This window comes from Spea bombifrons, chromosome 8 (assembly GCF_027358695.1).
Source record: "Spea bombifrons isolate aSpeBom1 chromosome 8, aSpeBom1.2.pri, whole genome shotgun sequence".
In the NCBI taxonomy this organism is placed as follows: domain Eukaryota; kingdom Metazoa; phylum Chordata; class Amphibia; order Anura; family Pelobatidae; genus Spea; species Spea bombifrons.
The window spans coordinates 1361021-1379269 of NC_071094.1; the positions used below are offsets into that span (position 1 = coordinate 1361021).

Here is an 18249-nt window from a genome sequence, read left to right on the forward strand (position 1 = left end):
ATGGGGTCCTGACATGAGCCCCTCTGCACATTACTGGTAACTTATGAGGATCATTACACACTGCAGACCTGAACCCCCTCATACTACATACTGGGCAGGGATGGGGTGCTGTAGACTACAAGTCACATGATGCTCAGCCAGACAGCGGCTCCTGTGGCTGATCCCGTGCCATGCCATTGGCCAGATGTGCGCACTGTGACTGTACTGCAGAAGGATCTCTGCGCATGCACACTCTCCCTGGAGTGTTTCTGTACATTATTGGCTCTCACCGGCTCCCGTACCAGCTGAGGTGGCTCCGCCCACAGGTGCTCAGCGGAGGAGGAAGGAAGATGGCGGCTCAGCGATCACCATTCGGAGCGAGAGAGGCAGAGTAAGAGAGGAGCCCTGGGTGCCGGGGTGTGTGACTCGGGGGGTGGGGGGAAAGCTGGGGCAACAGCGGGTGGGAGGGGGCAGAAAGAGGGGATCACGTGGCAGCAAAGAGCTGTCATTAATAAACACAGTAACAGGCAGGTGACACGTAACACATAGGCAGGTAACCTGAGCACACGTATAACAACACGCACAGCACCCAGTGTGACACCCAGCACCCAGTGTGACACACAGCACCCAGTGTGACACACAGCACCCAGTGTGACACACAGCACCCAGTGTGACACACAGCACCCAGTGTGACACACAGCACCCAGTGTGACGGGGACACAATCCAGTGTGACACACAGCACCCAGTGTGACGGGGACACAATCCAGTGTGACACACAGCACCCAGTGTGACGGGGACACAATCCAGTGTGACACACAGCACCCAGTGTGACACGCAGCACCCAGTGTGACAGGGGACACAGTGATGTTATGTACACAGCATGTCAGGCATGTAACACACAACCATCATATGAGGCTATGCAGCCTGCAACACAATGACTGAATAATACATTACAGACACTGCACACCATATGGACATAACTCAGACCCCCCCCCCCCAACACCCAGCGAGGGCTAACAATCTCTGAAACCCACCCAGAGTTATGTACGAACTTCAATTCCGGTGCAAAATGTTAAAAACAGTGAACAGGAGCATCTGGTTGTCATGGTGACTGCATCACTTTTACCACTTTGCACCCAGAATAGATCTCTATTTGTAGCATCAGCCGGCAGCTATGGTGCCCGGTAATCTGCCCAAACTCGGGGCGCGAAACACCGACTCGCTGGATACGAGGGACGTGGAGATGTGGATTTGGGAGAAGTTTCCTTCGCTGTTCTTTAATTGGGATTTATGAGCAATTGACAATCTTTCTTTCATAGCACCCAAGCCTCCTGTGCCCGGGCGGGTGCGCACAGACGCTTAGTCCCCGGGGGCAGCGATTGCACCAAAGTGTCACCAGGCTTATTTCTAGGGGGCAGAATGAGAGCGGCCAGGGACCGACTGTGAATAAAAGCAATTTAATATAATGATACAAAAAATGCAGCAAATGTTCACCCCGGGCAACTCTGACTTACAGTACAGTACAATTTTATGTGACTCTGTGCCCTACTGCGGGGCATTTAGAAGAAGAATAATGGGGTTTATTTACCCCATTTAGTTTATAAAGCTGTTCCCTGCTGTTTCTATACACATTACCGGGGCTTTTAGGGCTGTAGAACCCTGCGATCCCCTCATACCCAGCAAACATTCTGACCTCCTAGAAAAGAGGGGCATCAGGGGGGAGGAAAGAGGGGTAAAGGAATTTGGGACAGGGACAGTTGGCAGGTATGGCTTAAGTGCCGTGGGGGGTATGCATTTAATTGCTGTTTAAATATTGTTTCTGTTTCAGGTTTCATGAACGGGCCAGATATGGATTAAAGGAACAATCTGATATTTGCTAATTTTTATATAATATTTCCATTTTTATGCTTTTTTCTAAACCTGTTTACTGCTCGTTGGAAGTCGCTGCCCGGACTTCACGTATGAAATATTTTATTGCACCTGAAATACCCCCACAGCTTCTCACTGCTTATGATGTCCGCTGATTGTCCTCTGAATTCGGCCCCCAAACCTTCCCCTTTGTGATAGAGAAATACTTCTGCTTACGCCTGGATTTCCTGCCTCCGGGGGGTTTATTAGAAGCGCACGAGGCTTTCTGATTGAGTAGAAATTCAGTAAAAAAAAGAAAATTAAAAGCAAAAAAAAATGTTTTCGGCTTTGAAGAAACTGGTGGGGTCGGAGCCTTCGGCCGTCCGAGACAAAAACATCCCAGCAGGACTGCAGTCGATGAACCAGTCCCTACAGAGGAGATTTGCCAAGGGAGTGCAGTATAACAGTAAGTATGACGGCAGGTCCGGGGGTCTCTCTGCACCCACCCGATCCATTAAATTCATGGGTAGGAGCTGAACCTGTTACCTCCCGGCCCTGGCCATGCCTGTTATTGTTCCCTCACACTGGGTCATGACGGATTTAGGACAGGAGGAGTCGCACCTGGAGACAGTCCCAGCTTTAAGCGATCTCTGATGCCTGTAGTAGATAGAGTAGAGGGTAGTAGATAAATGGAACAGTCTCCCAGCAGCAGAGGTAGAGGCTAATACAGAGAGGGAATAGACATAAAGCTTTCCTCACCGTAGGATCTGACCGATAGGGGTTTAAACTCCATACATCAGGAACGGCCGTCTAATCCTGTGTTTCTATAGGGAATCTGTTAAAGCCAACAGTGGGAAACGTCTTCCTCCTTCCAGCACCGGGTCACGGGTTCTACTACCTCAAGGGGTGTTTTAATGACTTTAACAATACTGAATTGAGGACCTCATCTGTCAATGCATTAATTAGACTTTTCAGTATAATAGACAAAAACCTTGTCGTATTTGTAGCTTGGAAATAGTTGCTGCTTTTCACGCGGCCGGGGCTTGGATCAGGGCCGGCGGTGACCTCCCTCGTTGGCAAACAGAGGCTGCGGACACCCAACGCACAAAGCATTCCTTGTGTGTATCCTTGTGTGTATAGCGTGCTGTGTGTCGAGGCGTGATCAGGAATTTATCCCGTTACTGAGTTCTACACGTGTACGTTTCTGCTAAGGGCTAAAAAACGGGATATTAAATGAGAGCTGGGATATTTGAGGACGTTTTTCGCCCAGAGCTGTTCATGCAGACACAGCGACCGTTACGTATAACACTGATTCCAGTGCAAAAAGTGGTCTTATTGTCATAGCAACCAACAGAATGATGCAATCAGCGGGAAAATCCCGCTGCCTGTGGGTTTCTATACAGCGGACACGTGGCCGTTCCTGGGTAAGTGGAATCATCCAGACTTATTCCCAAACACATTGGCTGTTTATTGATTTTTTCCAGTGAAAATTGTTATCCGAGGAGACCGTAACACGGGGAAAACCACTCTGTGGCACCGCCTGCAGGGGAAGAAGTTTGTGGAGGAATATATTCCTACTCAGGAGATCCAGGTCACCAGCATCCACTGGAACTATAAAAGTAAGGACTGGATTCTCTGACGTTCACTGTTCGTGTTAATAAATCACATTATTCCAAGTCCCTGCTGCTGCTCCTTGCATGTTTTAACCATACTCTTCTGCTGAACTTTCCCTCGCCGTCGTCCTCCTCGCTGTCTTCCTTCGCCGTCGTCCTCCTCGCTGTCTTCCCTCGCTGCCGTCCTCCTCGCTGTCTTCCTTCGCCGTCGTCCTCCTCGCTGTCTTCCCTCGCCGCCGTCCTCCTCGCTGTCTTCCCTCGCGGTCCTCCTCACGCAGCTAGCTCGTTTTGCTGCCGGGTTTTGGCAGTGTTAAGGGAGCCTGCAGTTTGGGGACGGCTGATTTCTTTGTCCTGAAGCCTTGCAGTCATTTTCATGAGGTCACCAATCTCCCCATACAGAACCATCTAGATGTGACATTTCATGAAGCTGGGTCCTGAGCTCTCCTGGGTCCTCCACTTTTTCCTTTTTTTCTTGCTTTAATTCACAAGCTGATCAATTCCTCCTCTCCTGTGTTTGCAGCCACTGATGACATAGTGAAGGTAGAAGTTTGGGACGTGGTTGACAAAGGTAAGTGCAGAATGTCCTCAGATATTTACCCCGTTACCTAAACATTCAGCCATTGCCAAGCAGGCCTCCCTGGCATTGAATGAGTCAATGTTAACACTTAGGGTACGGGGGGGGGGATGCAGAGCGTTTCCAGCAATAGTTACCGATCTGGACGTAAACTGTACATCGTTAATTTATTGGGCGGTAAATCTGTTCTGTGATGTCATAAAAAAGAAATCACGCTTTTTCCTTATAGGGAAATGTAAGAAGCGCGGAGAAAGCTCCCTGAAACTGGAGAACGAGCCGCAGGAGGTGAGGACAGGCTTTGCGGCCGCAGATCTGACCTTGTTAGTGCGTGTTATACCCCGTGCTGACAGGGGATGTATTTACAGGGGGACGCAGAGTTGGCACTGGATGCAGAGTTCTTGGATGTCTATAAGAATTGCAACGGGGTGATCATGATGTTTGACATCACCAAGCAGTGGTAAGCGGTTCTCACACCCCTTGGGGTAACAGACTTTTGGTTATGATACGCACAGCCCATGCTGCTTTGATTGGTGGGATGGGGCTTTTTAACCCATTATGATTTCCAGATACATCAGTAGATCCATGCCATGTTTCATAGTATTTATTAGAATACTCCCGCTCTTTATTTCGGCTTCTGTTCCGGCACAAGGTCTGGCTTCACGCTGGTGCTTGTGACGTAACTTGTAGGTTTATGCTAATGCATGAAGGTGTAGGTTTATTGAAAGGTGAAATGCTTAGGGCCCCTGTGCTGTTCTAGGAGCCACGTCCAGAAACTCATCTTATAGTACATCTTCCCCATAGCGGAGAGTCTGTACGCTTGCTTATCACATTGTATATATATCATCCTTTGTAAATAACTGCAATCATAGCTTCCACACCCGAGTCTCTTCTTTTATCTCTGCTGCAGGACATTTAACTACATCCTGAGAGAGCTGCCGAAGGTCCCTAACCATGTGCCGGTGTGTGTGCTGGGCAATCACCGTGACATGGGGGAGCATCGTGTGATCCTGCCCGACGACGTGCGAGATTGCATCGAGAAACTGAACCGGTTAGTGTGAAACGCTCTGCAGCGGGATGGTCCTCTTCCGAAATTGAGAAGGAAACCCCTGTTCTCCCCCGTGCCTCTGTATTGCCGTCTAACTTCTTGGCAATATCACAGGGTGAATTTGTAAGTCCGGCACACGGCGTGTAAAGATTTCTCATACCGTATTAGACCCTCCTTGTGTTTATTTTTGGGTAAAGAGCAGCCGCGTGTCCTCCTCGTTGCCTGCGCTCGTATCCTTGTTCCCGCATCAGCTGAATTGTTTTCCATCCCTCGTCCCTTTGCTTCCCCCACAGACGCCCGGGTTCTTCCTACATCCGCTATGCTGAGTCCTCCATGAAGAACAGCTTTGGGCTGAAATACTTGCACAAATTTTTTAACATCCCTTTCCTGCAGCTCCAGGTGAGAGCCCTGTCCAGATGTCTCCCCGTATGCTTCACCGCGGCACCGTCTCCTGCCTTTGTATTATCTTTATTGGGTGTTGTGCGTCACCATATATACACTTATAGTATATAAATATATCTCAGACCAGGAAGGCAGGGCGTGTGTTAAAAGGAGCATTTTATTTAATTGATGAAGCATCGGCTTAGCTTTGGGCTGAGTCCACGTAATAGACCTAGATAAGCAGCGGACTGTGTATGGACCTTTTATCCACCCCTAAGGCACAGGTCCAGTCCGGGACACCCCTCTGGGTGCCGCACAGATATATCCGTAGTTTAGCCTGTAGGCTGTATCGTTTCCCCTTGTGGGAAATAGATCACCCGTTGGCAAGAAATACCCAACATCTAATCCTTTTCTTGTTGGACAGTAATCTCCCACGCGTTTCTCTAGATCTCAGTCTGCGTCCCGTGGCTTCCCACCCACCTTCCCGCTGCCCTTTACCCGCGTTCCTGTCTCTCGCTGTGTTTTCTGCACATATGGTTAGGGTTTAATCCAGTAGCCGCGTTGTGGGCAGGTTGCTGGTTTACCTTTACATGGTACACCTGAGCCGAGCGGCTGGTGTGAAGTTTCAGCCCCTGCTGGTCCGGCCGCAATCCCTCCGAATAAGTCTGCGTTCTCCATTGAGCTTCAGACAGACTGGTAAGACTGGGCTGTAAGGTGACTCCGTAGGAACGGATACAGCATCTGCTTTACTTATTCATTGGTATCAGCATATGAGACTTTTAACACCGCTGTTGCTGGTGGCTATAAAATGCTACTTTGTTTCGTCTAAATAGGAACACACCGTCATATCATAGCCCTGAACTGCTGTAAAGGTAGAGCAAACCATTACTTGGCTTCTAAGTGAGAGGAGTAGATTTACTGGGCCATGATGATAGACCTTAAAATTCAGGCTGGCATTTTTGTTGACATTTGGCTCAAAAACCAAACATTTGTGTATTTTCTGTAATTCTTGTAAATGTGAGTGCCATGATTTGCGTGTTCGGTCCGGCATGGGTTAATAAAGGGTGGTGTCGGGCCGGTAACGCGATCCGGGTAGAGGTTCGCGGATATCCTGTGACCCCGCTCCCCGTATTCCCGCAGAGAGAGACCTTGTTACAGCAGCTGGAGACCAATCAGCTGGACATCGATGCGACTCTAGAGGAGCTGTCTGTCCAGCAGGAGACGGAGGACCAGAACTACGAAATGTAAGTTACTCGTTATCTCTCTGTGTTCAGAATGTAGATTCCATCACGGTCAGAACCGAGGAACGTGGGGGGGGGGGCCTCACTGAATCGCTCTTCTAGGCATCAGGTTTACGGTAGGGGGTTGCGTTTCAACAAATTAAAGCGACAATACCCTGGAAAATAATATTATAATTTCTTTTATGATTACTGTAGATTTCTGGAAATGTTGGAAAACAATAAACGGCTGGCGTCCCCAGCGGCCACCAACGGCCAAAGCCCAACTTCTGGCTCTCAGTCTCCTGTGGTCACTGTGAATTCTGGGTCTCCGGAGAGTTCCAGCCCTGGAACGCCGCTGCAGCCCTCTTCTGTAATTCCGGCTAACCCCCCATTGGCCGCATCCCCACCGCCTCCTGCATCGGACCTCCCGGAACCCATGGCTCCATCGCCTTCCTCCGTGTCGTCTCCAACTCCTCCTCAAGCATCTCAACAAAAGCGTGGATTTATCTCTCGGCTTTTTGGCTCCTCCACCCCAGAGAACCCTCCGCTGAAAACAGGTGAAGATGACGCTTCTGAGATCCCCTTTTCTCCCCGCTAAGCAGTACATTTGCATGGGGTGTATGTCAATACCCCTCAATCGTATCCCTTTAAATATTTTAACACCGAGGGGAGGCGGTTATATAAAACTTTATATAGAACTTTATAAACCATCGTGGGGTTTGAAGTGGGTTGGATCTGTTCTGCTGCCAGAAAATCTGGGGTATTCTGACGCCCCCGAAAATGCTTTTTTCCCCTCAGAAAACAATGCGTCTCCTGTTGATCCGATACCGAAAGTGCAGAGCGTGGAGGACTTTATCCCCGATGAGAGCTTGGATCGCAGCTTTCTGGAGGATAGTGGAGTACAGAAAGAGCCGGAGAGAGCGCCCACCAGAACGAGGAGAGACAGCGACAGGCAAGTGCCGCTTCCAGATCTTTCGTTCGTATTGCCCCACGTTGGGTCTAACGCCTGGCAGTATGTGGGCACGGAGCCAGAGCCTGCTGTCTATGCCCGATATTCAGTATTTGTCAACCATCTACTTACCCCCAGTAAACAGGACCGGGGTCCCACTGGGTGCAGGCCTAGAGCTCCAATTTAAAAAATAAAGCCGAGAACATTAGTGACCATTTATTACTGCAACCAGTTCTTGCCCCTGCCATAATCTGACGTTATTTGGGCTCTCCTGCTGAAATTAACACCTCTCCTATTCTCACCGGCAGCGATGGGGATGTTCCGGGTGTGAACCCAATGGTCGCCAGATTTCAGGACGACTTGGATCTTGAAGACCGGCCAGTGGAGAAAGCAAACGCGCTCTCGGTGGTCCCCAGCAAGAACATCACCTTGTCCAGTGATGAAGAAGGGTCCGCTCCAAACGTCCTCATCACTGCAGACGAAGATATCGACTCGGAGCCGGAGAAATGGTAAAAAGAGCTGCCTGCACTTACATCTAAACCTCAAAAACCCAGAGGGGTATTTATTATGTCTGCTGGCAGCAGAATAAATATAAAAAATATTTCTCTAACATTAAAATAAATTCCTCTATGACGAGACCCGACAGGTACAAAGCGAAGTCTGGGGGGGTTTACTGGTTCAGGCTGTTCTGTCTGTGCTCAGATGCTGCTTTTAAAGTAACAAACATAATAATGGTTAATTAGAAGCTTAGCGTAAGTAGTTTTTTTTAATAAAAAGGGGAATATTTAAAGGAAGCCAAAGCAATAACCGAAAAGAGTCAGCCGCACCCACGAAGCCTTGTAAATGAATGTTATATGTGGATATTTAGTTGCTTCGGCTCAGGATAATTACAGGCAGCCGGGGCAATTAAATATTAATAGGAAATGTATCCTGCAGACTGCGGTGCGGCTGAGCTTGGTGCCTGTAACAGTCTGTGCTTTCCTGGGTGATTACGATGCCAAGAGAGCTAAAGCCGCAGATCCAGGGAAATGCGAACGTATATTACCTAGAATGCTGAATGTATCAAAGAGTTAAATGTGAAGAACAGAAAATATGTGTCTTGCGGGATACATCAGTGACAGAGAGAGAGAGGAGTCTCTAATATGTAACTAACAGCATAGAGCATCAACGCAAACAAAATGTAGAGGAGGAGCACAACATTTTGGCCATTGTCAAGGGAGTATCTGGGAGATGACCAGATCAGAGACACTGTGCGTTTAGCCGAGTTAATCCAGGTGTCAGACAGTGAGGAAGCTGGCGGGCGAGGAGCAATCAGTATAATAGTGATGTGGAAGCCGGGTCCGGAAGCAGAGCGGGACACGTATCCTGCGAGCGTTTGTCCAGTGGGTGTCATGTAAACCCAGCACGTTACAGTTACGTTAACCTCATGTCCTGGCAAAAGACGTCCCTAAAAATGCACGTGCCTTATATTCAAAATACCCGGAGAATACAGTAAAAGGAAGAAGAAAGACATACCTGCCAACCCTTCTCTGATGCAGTTAGCAAAGCTTCTGGCTGATTCCCATCCCAATCACACAACCTTTTAATAATTCCCCCTCGCCCGTGACAGCATTCGATTCGAAAAGCTTCTGCTGGCAGGAGCTCGTGGACCGGTAACATTCATCTAATGATTACGGTGTGAAGCTCAATGTTATCCTCCCGTTTCCAGGAAAGCCTCGCAGACCCTCGCTTCTCAGACACAACCCCCAAAACACAGCCAACCCCAGGTGAAGGGACCTCCTGCGGGGAAAAACTCCACCAAACCGAAGAAAGGGAACCCAGAGGTCCAGGAGGAGTCCGATAGTGACCGAGAGGGGCCGATAGCCACACAGATGCTCTCTTTTGTCATGGATGACCCCGATTTCGATAGCGAAGATTCAAGCAAAGTCACCAAAAAGCCGGTGAGTGACGAGAAGTTGAAGTATTTAAAGAGATGTCGCTACATTCTCGTTACGTACCGTTGGCTCTGACGTTTTCCTTTGCTCCCAGGACGTGTTCCCGGTACTGAGCAATATGTCCGACAGCTCCAGTGAAGAAACTGCCCCAACTCAACCTCCGCCACAGGCAACCAAACCCATCGTGCCAGCCTTCAAAATGAAGGAGGACACCGATCTTTTTGGGCTTGGATTGGAGGAGAAAGTGACAAAAGACGACAGCGAGGAAGGTATGGACATTTTTACAGACTACGAAACGAAGTAGCGATCGCACTAAGTCTGCGGTTGGGGTTTTGAAGCTTTGTGTCCGTGACGTACTGTATGTGACTCTGAGCTGCTCATCAATTTCCATTTTGGGTTGTTTTTTTGTAGATAAAGACAGCAAAACTCATAAAGAAAAGAAGAAAAAGAAGAAGAAATCCAAAGAGGTGATGTAAAAAAAATAACATAAATCCTCAGCCTGTTTCAGGCCGGATTTATATCACGAGCCCAAATACTTCAGGAATCTTGCTAGATATTTCGGTAAATATTCTGTTTCTTTGCTTCTCTCCCCTTCCAGGGCTCCGAAGAGGACAAATCGACGAAGAAAAAAAGTAAACTGAAGAAAAGCAAAGAGAAGGAAGATGGGAAAGAAGAGAAGAAGAAAAAGAAGACCAAAAAGAGCAGTGAGAAGGACGAATATGATGAGCTTGAAGCCTTCCTGGGTGGTGGGGCCCCAAGCCGGCCCCGCTCAGGCGGGGAGTACGAGGAGCTCTAAGCAGGAGGGACCCTTTTTTTCCGTGCCTGTTTCAAGCCCACAAGCCCACCTCCTCTTCCACGTCTCCCTCATCCGACGCTGAGCTTGGAAAAAGAAGACTCGCTTGTGCTCGCTCCACGTAAACGGTTTTAAAGCGAACCTTTTCCCCAGGCCACTTTTGGAACAGCCTTGTACAGCGTATAACTTCCGTGTATCACACGGGCAGAATATCTTTCAGGGACGGACCGCCGGGCTGTATGAGTTATTTGCATACCTAAACTGGCTGTTGATATCACTAAACCATGTTATGTTTTTTTTTTTTTATTATTTTGAGTGACAGGTAAAAAAAAAAATCTATGTTCACAGGGGAGGAAAAAAAATACTGCTTGCGAAAAATCATCCAAGATTCCGAAGTAATGAACGTTCTGCAGATTTGAATAAGAAACTCCGCACCCTAAGAAACTCACTAAAGCTGCTAAAATATAGCGAGACACACATGAAAAAGCGTATGATTACGTCGACGTGCTCATCTCCTTTTTTTTTTTTTGTTGTTCCATGACGGTTTCCCTTCGATGAAGGTTTTTTTCCGCTTGGTGCTGAGACCAACCCGAATGCATGCGGATGCCGCTGATACTCCATGAGCCGTAGCCACTCGTGTGTCGCCCTCTGGTGTTCATTCATTAGCGTCCTGTTGGCAGCAGGTTTATCGGAGAACGTGGCATTAAATCTGCCGTCGTTCGTTATTCCTTTCCCGTGTAAATCCACACTATGTTCGGATATCCCCCCCCCCGAAACAGAGGCCTTTATCACAATTACGTGATCATGGTGGACCATTTGCATTTAGCGTAACATTTGTGCATCAAATATTGCCTTTTTTTCCTTTAGAAGCGCAGGAATTCTCAGTATGTTGCTGTAAAGTGTTACACCCCGGGGCGTTTTATCTGCTAGTAAAATAAGTGTTGGAAATGTGTATGGGTTTTGCTGACCCCAGAGAGGTGGGAATCACCGAAAAAGAAAAGTTGTGTTTGTGTGTTTTTGTAGCAGTAGCGTTTTTGTGAAATACCCATTCCATGAGAACTCGTCTCAAGATATTTTGTGATCCGTGTGTTTTAGCAATCACTCTTCATTCTTTCACCCCCGAAAGGTACGACGAACCCTTGAACTTTAGCCTGCGTTTAGCCTCAGTTCTCCGTGAGGACACGATCAGTCATTTATGGCATCCCTGTTTGCAATCACTTTTCTGGCAGATGGAGCCGAAATGGGGCTTTTGGGTATTTTGATGAGGATACAGAAGGTTACGTTGGCCATTACTAGACACGGCTGGTTCTTGTGACCAATTAGGGCTGTTCTCCATGTATTACAAGGAAGCCACCTGGTTGGATTTTAGGTGGTAGATGCTTGAATGTTGGTGAACTTCATTTTATCCCATTATTTGTCTTTGAGGTCTTCAAAGCCATGATGCTCATTCCAGAAATAAAATCTGTATATTGTGGCTGCAGAAAAGCAACCAACAACTCTGCGTATCCATAACAGAGGCTGTGGTGTTGGTTTTGGACCATGCTCGTAGCTAGAAAGCATGTGGCCCACCTGTGAGTTATTTAATAATTTCCCGGATCCTGTCTCTAACCAAGTTACAAAGTATCATAAAGATCTTCTCTGAGAGCCAAAGAGGACCGAGCTTTGCCAGATCGCCCCGTGAACTGCTGGACCGAGTCAGAGCGGATCTCATGCTTGTCCATGACGGGAAGACTTTGGCTCTGAGTTGATGGCATAACAAACCGGCCGTTCATAGGCGATTGTTTTTGAGGCATATGATCCAGATGCTTGGGCCCCCAATACAATAGTTGCGCTTGCTTTGGTTTTGGTCTAAATTCCGCCTGACCCTTTTGACCTCCATAAAGTGTGTCTGGACCACTAGCTTTTTTAGTTTTGCACGCTGGGTTCATATGGATTGACTGCATCAAAAGACACTTGGCGTCATGCTGTTATCTTTTGATGAATATACACTGACTTATTGAAAACACGGCTACAAAAAATAAATAAAAACATTTTGTGTAAGGTTTATGTCTTCTCTGCTTGCAAAACATGATCGGTCGGTAAAGTTTCCCAAAGAGCCGAATCATGAGTCTCAATTACTGCAACTTTTGACTGCAGGAAACCCCGGCGCTGCGTTCTTGTGGTCCGCCCGAGCCTCCGAAGAAACCCATAACAAATCCAGTACGGTCATCCTTCAATGTCCATGGGAAGGTTATCTCTACACCTGCAGCTTCGGTTTGGCCCCTGAATCCCGGCCAATGCTGATAATTGCAGAGTCTGCACGTACCGGCTCATGTCGCCGTAATTTGCTGCTATTATTTCTCCTGCCGGCGGTGGAAACGGTTGCTAGGAAACCGAATGAATTCCCCCACCGGCTGTAGGAGAAGCCCTCTTTCCGCAGTCCCTATATTTAGTTCTCCTGTAAATCTTCAGAAACGTGCATTTCGGCCACCTTGGCGGCTTCCTCGGTGTTCCTCGCGCCGGGAACGTCTGACACGCTGTCGGGGATACTCCAGGTGTGACCCGCAGAGACGTCGACGTGTCCGTGACGGATTGGTGCGAGCCTCGTACCGGAAACAGGCGCTAAGTGCTACTAATTCACCATATGCTTGCTGTTTGTATCCGCTTACCGTGACTGTTGTTTTGTGACGTGATAACGAGTAATCGAGAAGGTCAGGAGAAAACACCAAACTAGTCCAATTTAAAATTTTAACGATGAACGTGAACGTTAAAAGTACAAAGTACAAACCGATAGCTCTCTGGGCTGATTGGGGGAGATCAGTGGATCCCCCCCCCAACACACCTATAATCCCTGTAATGCCTGAAAATCAGGACTGCACGGTGTGAATAGGGAATGTTGAGAGATACGGCGTAAGCGGAGAGTGAAAATGAACAGAAACAGTGAAACTGGCAATTTAAATTCTGACTGGTACAGAAGGAGAAGAGGACCCTGCCCCTGGGAGCTTACAATCTATATGATTTTCAGATCGCGGTGTAAGGGGGGCGCTGACCTGACCTCTGCTTTCTGTATCAACGTATCGGCAGCGCAGGGTTAGGAGAGAGAAAAACGTCAGCAGCAAAATAAAAAAATATATGTAAAACTTAGAGAGGAGCCGATCTAAAAGCTGTTTCTATGGAAACCACAGCCCAGACTGGAAAGTTTTACATTTAGGAACGCACTCAGAACATGGTTTTCCCACGTCTCCGAACAGACTGCATGACTGTTTGCTACATGCGTGTTTGCGGGGCAAGACAAGATATATTTTTGTTAGTAACCTAATTTTACTGGATTTAACCCAGAAAATAAATTATGAACGATGATGGTTTCTCATACACCCTTCGCACCCCAATAGCTGGCCATCTCTGCAAAGAGGTAAAGACGCCAGCCAGCGTTACATGCTCTGTTACCCTAGCAGCAAAGCTCTGCGTTTAAAGAGACAGCGCACCCACTAATTGCCCCTTTGGGAGTTCAAGTGCGACAGCGCGTAGCCAGGTCGGGGAGATGTTAGTAAATACTGTGTTACCCGAGACATGCGACGTCTTGGATCAACCGGAAGGCTAATTAAACGCTGCTTTATTCGTGCATTCAGATTATATATAGATATATATAGGAGGCAAACCTGCCCATGCGCAATGTTTGGTGTCTGCTGAAATGCACACTGAGCAGAATTTGGATCAGAACGCTGCGGTGTTGACCCATGTACAGGCCGGCTGTTGCGTGTGCTCTCGTGTAGCTGCACATGCCTGGGCTTGCTGGTTGCCTGGACTCGGGGTAAACAAGCATTAGATGAGCGCGGCCTTCCTGCCTCCCATAGCTCGGCCCCGTGGACAGCGCTGGCACCCTTTCTGCAGTTAACTCCCTTCCTCTACTCAGCACTTAATATGTTATAGAGACCCGGCACAGCGCAAGCGCCTTCATCGCATTAACCTCCTCAATCAATATGAACGTCTCAGAAGGAAGCCTCCTTAGTCTTCCTTTCATAACCTGACGCCTATCCTGCCGTCTCAATGCAAAATATTAACAGCCGAACTCCCAAAGTCCCCGGTACCTGATTTAACTTATTTATACAAAGTAACTTCATGTGATTATTATTTATTATTACTATTATTATTTTTATTATTATTATTATTACTATTGTTTATTATTATTATTATTCACTCTATGCTTTATTCAGCTCCAACAGATCCTGCTACATGTACAACTAGTTATAATCCCCAATGATGATAACCAGTAAGGCCCTGGTCAGCAGAGCTTACAATCGAAATGGGGGCAATGAGAATTACCATGTGGAAGGAGAGATAGCGGAATTGAATTTCTAAATTAAATATTATTTATTTCTGAGACAGAATTTTTTCCATTTTTGGCATGATGGACATGTTTACTGGTAGATAGAGTTATGCTCCTGCCTGGTGCTTAGAATAATATACCTGGGGTATTTTGGGCAGTGAAAGGGGCAAAGTCACCAGCGGGTGCGCATGTCCATAGTGTGCGGCGCATTCTGTCTGATGAACTGTGAGCCCTGGGGATTTGGATTGATTGAATCTGGATCAGTTCATTATGTTAAAGATAATGGTACATTTAATAATTTAGTACTAAAAATTATTATGATTAATAATATTAATACCCTCTGTAAAAGGGTTAAACATATGCCAGTCCACAGATGCCTTGTTAACCCCATTTGCCCTCGCTGGCCCTCCTTTCCCCCCTCCCTGACAGGCGATGCTGTCCCTTTAAGAGCTCCCTGTGTGTTTCTTTGTAGCCAGCAGAGGCGATCCTGATACTCAAAGTGAAACTGGAATCTTCCAAGGAGACATCAGAGCCTAACAGGTACCTGGAGAGGGGCTTAGGGGCCCCGCGTCATTGGGGCCAGGGACTGAGGGCTGGGGGATATGCCCCTGCAGGCTGTGCAGCAGGGGTAGGAGGTGCAGATCCACCCCCACCCAAAGCTGGATCTTCCATGCAAGGCTGGCATTAGTGGCATGGGCTGCTGGAGAGGCTTTTGATGGCTGTGTCCTTCCCCTGGATGGCATGTGGGGGCAGGTAAGGAGGCAGCAGGCACGGATGTGCTTGCTTGCTTGCAGGAGGCACGGGGCAGCAGGCAGGGATGTGCTCGCTTGCTTGCTGCAGGCAGGGGGGCTGCTGAGATGCAGGCAGGGATGTGATGCAGGGTACCAGAGCATCCTTCATCCTGCATCCTCCACAGATGGGATTAGCACATGGGATTTACCCTGCTAATGATCTCCAAAGCCCCAGCCTGTGGCATACGGCGTGATGATCAGGATACTGCTAATGCTGCTGGGAAGCCCCGTCTGATGATGTTAGAGGGAGATACAGGCTCTCATGTCATATCCATCTTTAGGTGTGCGGGTCTATCCAGCCATGTTTATCGATGACTTCATGGGGATGTATGCTGTGTATGTGATCTGCCTGGCAGGGATCTGATCGCTGGGTTGCTCTGTGCTGTACGTCCGGGGGGCTACCACCTGCCTAAATACCCCTTCTATATACATACATACCCCAGATAATGCACAGAACATTAACCCTTTAATGCCAGAGTCTGTGCTGAGATAGTGTATGGCCCTTGTACAAATCCCATTAGTGAGGAAACCACGGCTCGTCACATTCTATTGCCTGAAGCAAGTTTTTGGGGCATTTGTCAGAGATTTCTGTGAATGATGCCATTTCTCTTCTCCTGTTAATTACACAGAGGGGCAGAGAGTTTCTACCAAGGCGAGTGAGGAAAGGATGGTAATTACAGTAAGAAAAAACAAGTTATTTGTGTTCGTAATAATTGTATCTGTACATAAACAATAACGAGATATAACTGAATGGCGCATTTATATATATATATATATATATATATATATATATATATATATAATTATATATAATGTGCAGACTGAATTCTAAATGATGCACAGGATATAAGACACATAAACGCGTATCTGGGACGCATGCCCGCACTGATCGCAGACTGAGCTGGGATGCTATAAGTAATTATATAACATTCTGGGGCTGTGCAGTCTGTCGTGTAGTTGAAGAGGACGGTGGAAAAGCAGCGTAATAACGATGGGTAATTTGTTAATACCCTGCTGAGTAATAAGTAACCCTGTTGGCGCCACCAAGCCGGGACACTTACAGAGAAATGCATCCTGGTCCGTGAGGGGGGGGGGTCCGTAAAAGACATGGGCAGTCTATGTGCCGGTAACTCCCAGCCAACCGGTAGCGTATCCGGCTGTAGTGAACCAACTACTGGTCTGATCCCATGGGCCTTCCCGGTGAGAGCGCAGAGGATACTGCACAGATATATTAAACCATATGGCCGTCCTGCCTTTCAGCCATATTGATATTGTAAGGAGAGGAAGATTTCCCGTAGCTTGATACAAGATGGAAAGCAGAGCTGGCTTTTAACGTAAGACTTGGAATAGTGAAGGATTCTGGGATGAGACATAGAAGAGCGTGACTTTTACACAGCGGACTGTAAAAAACTTCCCCTGCGTGGTTGTCCTCGTTTACCTCTCAGACCTCTCAGGTGTAGGTGAGAACCTCTTGGGGTATTAGATTTAGTGTTGGGGTCTGTCCCCGTACCACAGGTTATCATGCGCATGGACAGATTTTCAGGGTGAAGATGCGGGTGCTGTGGATACATTCTCAGAATTCCGAGGATCTCGAGGTGCTTGACTGGTATCTTGGTATCAAGTATCTTGGGGTGTAAGATCAGGATCTGTATGAAGGGGGTGTCCAGGATTTTTTGGCCCGTCTCCTGGAACATTGTAGTTTTTTTCATTCTTGTCCTTGTTTGTTGTAGATTTCATTTCCTTGGCACTGTACAGCAAAGGACAAACCATGTACAGGCCGCAGCCGATAAAGCCCGATCTGTGTGTTTCATACACAGCCAGTGATCACACTTACAATCAGGAGGGGGGGGTGACAGACGCTGCGAAACATCCCTTAACATCGTCGCACGCACGCGCACGACAAACACGTGGGTGAGAAGGTCTTTCTCGAAGCCAAAAAATAATTAGCAGTAAGCACCAAGCGTGTTGAATTTACCGTTGTCTATTTGTCACCGTTCATGACGCCGCTTTTAAACAGCTGATGCGCTTCTTGGCATTTGGGAGACGGATCATCCCACCGATCTCTGGCCATCCCTGTCACGTCTTTATTTCCATCGGCGGGATGTTGGGAAGATTGGTTTGACGTTAAACCCAAACTAGAGGACGGGAGATGTATCTTTGTCTCTTCGCTCGCTGCTGACACAGATTTTGGAATGCCGTGATTAGCAGGGAAGAATATGAACTATTTGTTATAAAATATATATCTGGATTTTGAAACATTGTTTATAACAGGCTATAGATGAATGTTTTTGGGAATATATTTCGGGCAGTGTTTTGGTTCAGGTGGCTGCTGTAGGTCCGTTTCCATTTGGCATTTGAAATCGGTAATCGAGAGACACACAGAAACATCTAAGGGGCGGAATAAACCTGTGCATCTCCAGTGATTGAAGCTGTGTTTGTGGCACAGGGACGCTCCTGGAAGGTACAGGGCTTCCCGTCAGTTTTGCAATCCTACATCCCGAAGCCTAGACCTGAGAGGCAGAGTCTCAGCGAGCCATGGGTTTTCCTTGAGACATAACAGGCAAATGTGTAGGTCGGTGTCGTTATTGTCACGTCTGTAAAAGATTGCATTAATGCCATGTCTGTTTTTCCACACGAAGGTTTGGGCAGTAATACTAACTGCAGCGCGAAAAAACAAGCTTTAACTTAACATTTTTTCACTCAGATTCGTTATGCCGTACTTTGCTTCCAATAAACCCATTTGTCCTGTTCTGTTTGCAGAAATTGGCACGTTGAGATGATCTGAAGGGAAGAAACGTAGTCCCGCTTCTTTAAG

General features: G+C 47.5%; 1 protein-coding gene across 1 annotated transcript; it reads left to right on the forward strand.

Annotated features, from left to right (window-relative positions):
- Positions 1–1808: 1808 nt before the first annotated feature.
- Positions 1809–10823, forward strand: RABL6 (RAB, member RAS oncogene family like 6). Its single transcript, XM_053472968.1, has 15 exons — positions 1809–2294; positions 3313–3447; positions 3962–4009; positions 4245–4300; positions 4381–4472; positions 4923–5063; positions 5354–5459; positions 6582–6685; positions 6878–7218; positions 7460–7613; positions 7919–8119; positions 9319–9550; positions 9639–9813; positions 9956–10011; positions 10143–10823. Exons 1-15 carry the CDS (start codon positions 2165–2167, stop codon positions 10338–10340), a joined length of 2169 nt encoding a protein of 722 aa, XP_053328943.1. The 5' UTR covers positions 1809–2164; the 3' UTR covers positions 10341–10823.
- The last annotated feature ends 7426 nt before the right edge of the window (positions 10824–18249 follow it).

Excerpts from the sequence above, each read along its gene's own strand:
- RABL6 (XM_053472968.1), top strand. The coding sequence starts at position 2,165 with ATGTTTTCGGCTTTGAAGAAACTGGTGGGGTCGGAGCCTTCGGCCGTC. Across the intron at positions 2,295-3,312 it reads CAAGGGAGTGCAGTATAACA|TGAAAATTGTTATCCGAGGA; the intron begins GTAAGTATGACG and ends GATTTTTTCCAG. Across the intron at positions 4,473-4,922 it reads TTTGACATCACCAAGCAGTG|GACATTTAACTACATCCTGA; the intron begins GTAAGCGGTTCT and ends TCTCTGCTGCAG.